The sequence below is a fragment of the Urtica dioica genome, chromosome 2 (assembly GCF_054948205.1).
Source record: "Urtica dioica subsp. dioica isolate 48M chromosome 2, U.dioica_male_clone48M_v1_H2, whole genome shotgun sequence".
Lineage (NCBI taxonomy): Eukaryota > Viridiplantae > Streptophyta > Magnoliopsida > Rosales > Urticaceae > Urtica > Urtica dioica.
The window spans coordinates 41236088-41238907 of NC_142757.1; the positions used below are offsets into that span (position 1 = coordinate 41236088).

General features: G+C 43.3%; 1 protein-coding gene across 1 annotated transcript; it reads right to left on the reverse strand.

Moving 5' to 3' along the window:
* Positions 1 to 607: 607 nt before the first annotated feature.
* Positions 608 to 2198, reverse strand: LOC149404779 (uncharacterized). The gene is made up of 3 exons (XM_089607668.1): positions 1988 to 2198; positions 1590 to 1748; positions 608 to 1494 (listed from the first exon to the last, which is right to left on the reverse strand). The coding sequence occupies exons 1-3, from the start codon at positions 2196 to 2198 to the stop codon at positions 608 to 610; spliced, it is 1257 nt and encodes a 418-aa protein (XP_089463794.1).
* Between the last annotated feature and the right edge of the window lie 622 nt (positions 2199 to 2820).

Here is a 2820-nt window from a genome sequence, read left to right on the forward strand (position 1 = left end):
TCTCGGAGCTGCAACTTCATGTTGTATGAGCAGAAAACAAGCTTCTCGAGTCTGCCGTACGCTAGACGGTTCCTTTGTTTTGTGTGGACGAGGGCAAATGTACTCCAATTCCTCTCACAAGCGGAGGCGGATGAAGTTTGTGACAAAATTCGAATGGCCAACGTCTATAAAGTCGGGGTCCAATTTCCGTAAAGCTCCCACCACTTACCTGCAATCATGTGACATAAATCATATCATGTCATTTCTTACCATTCCATGACATAGTTAATGCATACAATTTATCTCACAAGCTTACTTGCACAAAGGGTGCTTCGTGCCGAAACAACACTTCTTTGTGAGAAGTCCCCTCGAGCGTCTCGAAATGCGATTAACTGTAATTAGAAAATCAAATAAGACTCATATATTCATAATGTGATATAGCTTGTAACAATTTATAGTTTTATACCTCTCTCCCAAGAGTTGACCCATCAAGATCCGGATGCAAGAAGTCGAACACCTTTGTGACAACGGCCATGTGAGTATTGTTCATGGTTATATCCGGGTTAAACAGCAACTTTGGATTTAGGAAGAAAGCTGCAATGTGTAGTGGATGTTCCATTTGAGTACTTCATATGTGGTTCACGATGTCGACAACCCATTTCTTCCCACTCATCGCTTCCAACTTCTTTTTCATCTCGTGGAAGACGTAGTATAGTAATCCCATCGTGGGATGCACCTCAATGTCCACTAATCGAAGAGTGGTGTACATCGGCTCGAATATGGCACACACTTCGTCCACCGAATGCCAGAATCTGGGATTTAAACAAGTCTCGGATACGGATCTACCTGTAGGAGTTGCACTCAATTTGGAATCATCCCACCATTGACTACTGAACATCGTCCTCAATGCAGCTCTCTTCTCTCGGAGACTTCTGAGAGCTAGATAGTTCGTGGCAAATCTTGTAGCGCCAGGACGGATGATTTCACCCGGGGATGTCTCCCGTAACTTGGACAACACAGTGCTGTGGTTGTAGATGAACTTAGTCGCATCCCTCGTAGCTTTGATAGTATGCTTAACACTATCTCTCTTCCCAATATCTTCAAACATCTGATCTAGACAATGTGCGGCGCAAGGTGTCCAGTACACATGGTACTTACGTTGTAATTTCAACCCGGCACTCCTGTAGTTCGAATTGTTGTCGGTCACAACTTGGACGACATTGTGTTTTCCGATTTCTTTGAGCACTGACCTCAATATTCCGTAGATGTAGTCCCCTGTTTTTGTATGCTTTGACGCATCAACGGACTTTAAGAAAACCGTTGCACCAGCACAATAAACCATAATGTTTATGATGCTCAGTCTGGTCGGGGCCGTCCAACCATCAGTGAGTATTGTGCATCCGTATTTTACCCACCACTTCTTTTGTTCTTCAAGGTAGTTCTCCGCGTCTGCAACCTCCATATCAAGGTACTTGTTATGAATTTCATACGGAGTTGGTATAGGAACGCCTGGACCTGCAATATGCCAATATACATCATGTTAACGTTTCAAGAACACATGCGATTCGACAATATGAAAATCCAATTACTTATCACGAATTAAGGATTACCTAGATCTTGAGCGGACGCTATTACGTTTTTGAACTCATGCGAGGCGGCCTTACTCGCCGGCACATGTTGGTGAACAAAGAATTTTGTTATGTGTCTTTTGAGCCACGTTCTCTTCTTCGGATCAACCATCTCATCAATTTTTGTTTGCTTCGCACTCGCTGACTTATATAATGACGGAGCAGCTGGTGGAGATTTTGCCGTAGAACCACTGCCGGGCCCCGACATCATCCGAGCCTCTCATTCCGTCTTAGCCGCCTCTTGTCTTGACCTCTTCATTAATGCTCGTAATTGCGCTTCGTAATCTTCTTCGTCTGATTCTTCCATGCCAACATTTTTAGTCAATGTCTTGCGAAGCGTAGAATCCAACGACTGTTTTTCTTCTTTTTTACGACATTGCCTTGAAGTAAAGCTTGCATCTCTGCTTTCACTTCAGGAGGGACTTTTTCACAGAATTTGACACTCTTCGTTGGGTCTACATGGGCTAGGTGGTTTTTCACTCTCGTGATGCCGCCACCTCCCATAATGTGCTCGCAAAATATACACTGGTGCTCGCTACTTTTTCCGAGAATGGGTGTGCAATACCTCCTAGCTGGGTCGGGGGCCGACATTCTTGCAACTTGTAATCTACAAATTAACAAATAACATTTACAACATAATTCGGATTAATTATAAACATGAACACAAACTCTAAAATTAAAAAACAATTCATAACAATATACCATAAATCAATAAACAAGTTCAACATAACCTTAATCATCACTAACTAATCCCAAAATTACCAAACCGAACGAAATGACAACATTTTAGGGGAATCCGGAAATTTATAGCCGGTTTTTTTTTTTAAGTGAACCGGACCGGGAAGTGAGAACCGGGTTCCTCACTAGTTCCCGGTCCGGTTCCCTCGGAACCACCGAAAACTTCCGGTTTTGGTGGTTCTGGAGCCGGGGAGTTCAAAAAATGGGGAACCGGACCAGTTCTTGTCCAGTTCCCCCGGGATTTAAATCCTTGGCTGCAACTAGTATATTCTGATGTATGTGGCCCGCTCCGTCAATAGGCACATGAAGGATACGAATACTTCGTTACCTTCACTGATGATTACTCAAGAATCGGTTTTGTGTACTTGCTCAAACACAAATCAGACCTTAAACGTATTTAAGGTCTTTAAGGCTTTAGTGGAAAAGAAAACTGGCAAACGGATCAAAACCCTTCGATCGGATCGAGGTGGTGAGT

What these genes read in the sequence shown, in the direction of transcription:
- LOC149404779 (XM_089607668.1), bottom strand. Translation starts at nt 2,198, where the DNA reads ATGTCGGCCCCCGACCCAGCTAGGAGGTATTGCACACCCATTCTCGGA. An exon ending in GATGCAAGCTTTACTTCAAG is followed by an intron (nt 1,749 to 1,987) that starts GCAATGTCGTAA and finishes TATATAAGTCAG; the next exon opens with CGAGTGCGAAGCAAACAAAA. An exon ending in AGCGTCCGCTCAAGATCTAG is followed by an intron (nt 1,495 to 1,589) that starts GTAATCCTTAAT and finishes GGCATATTGCAG; the next exon opens with GTCCAGGCGTTCCTATACCA.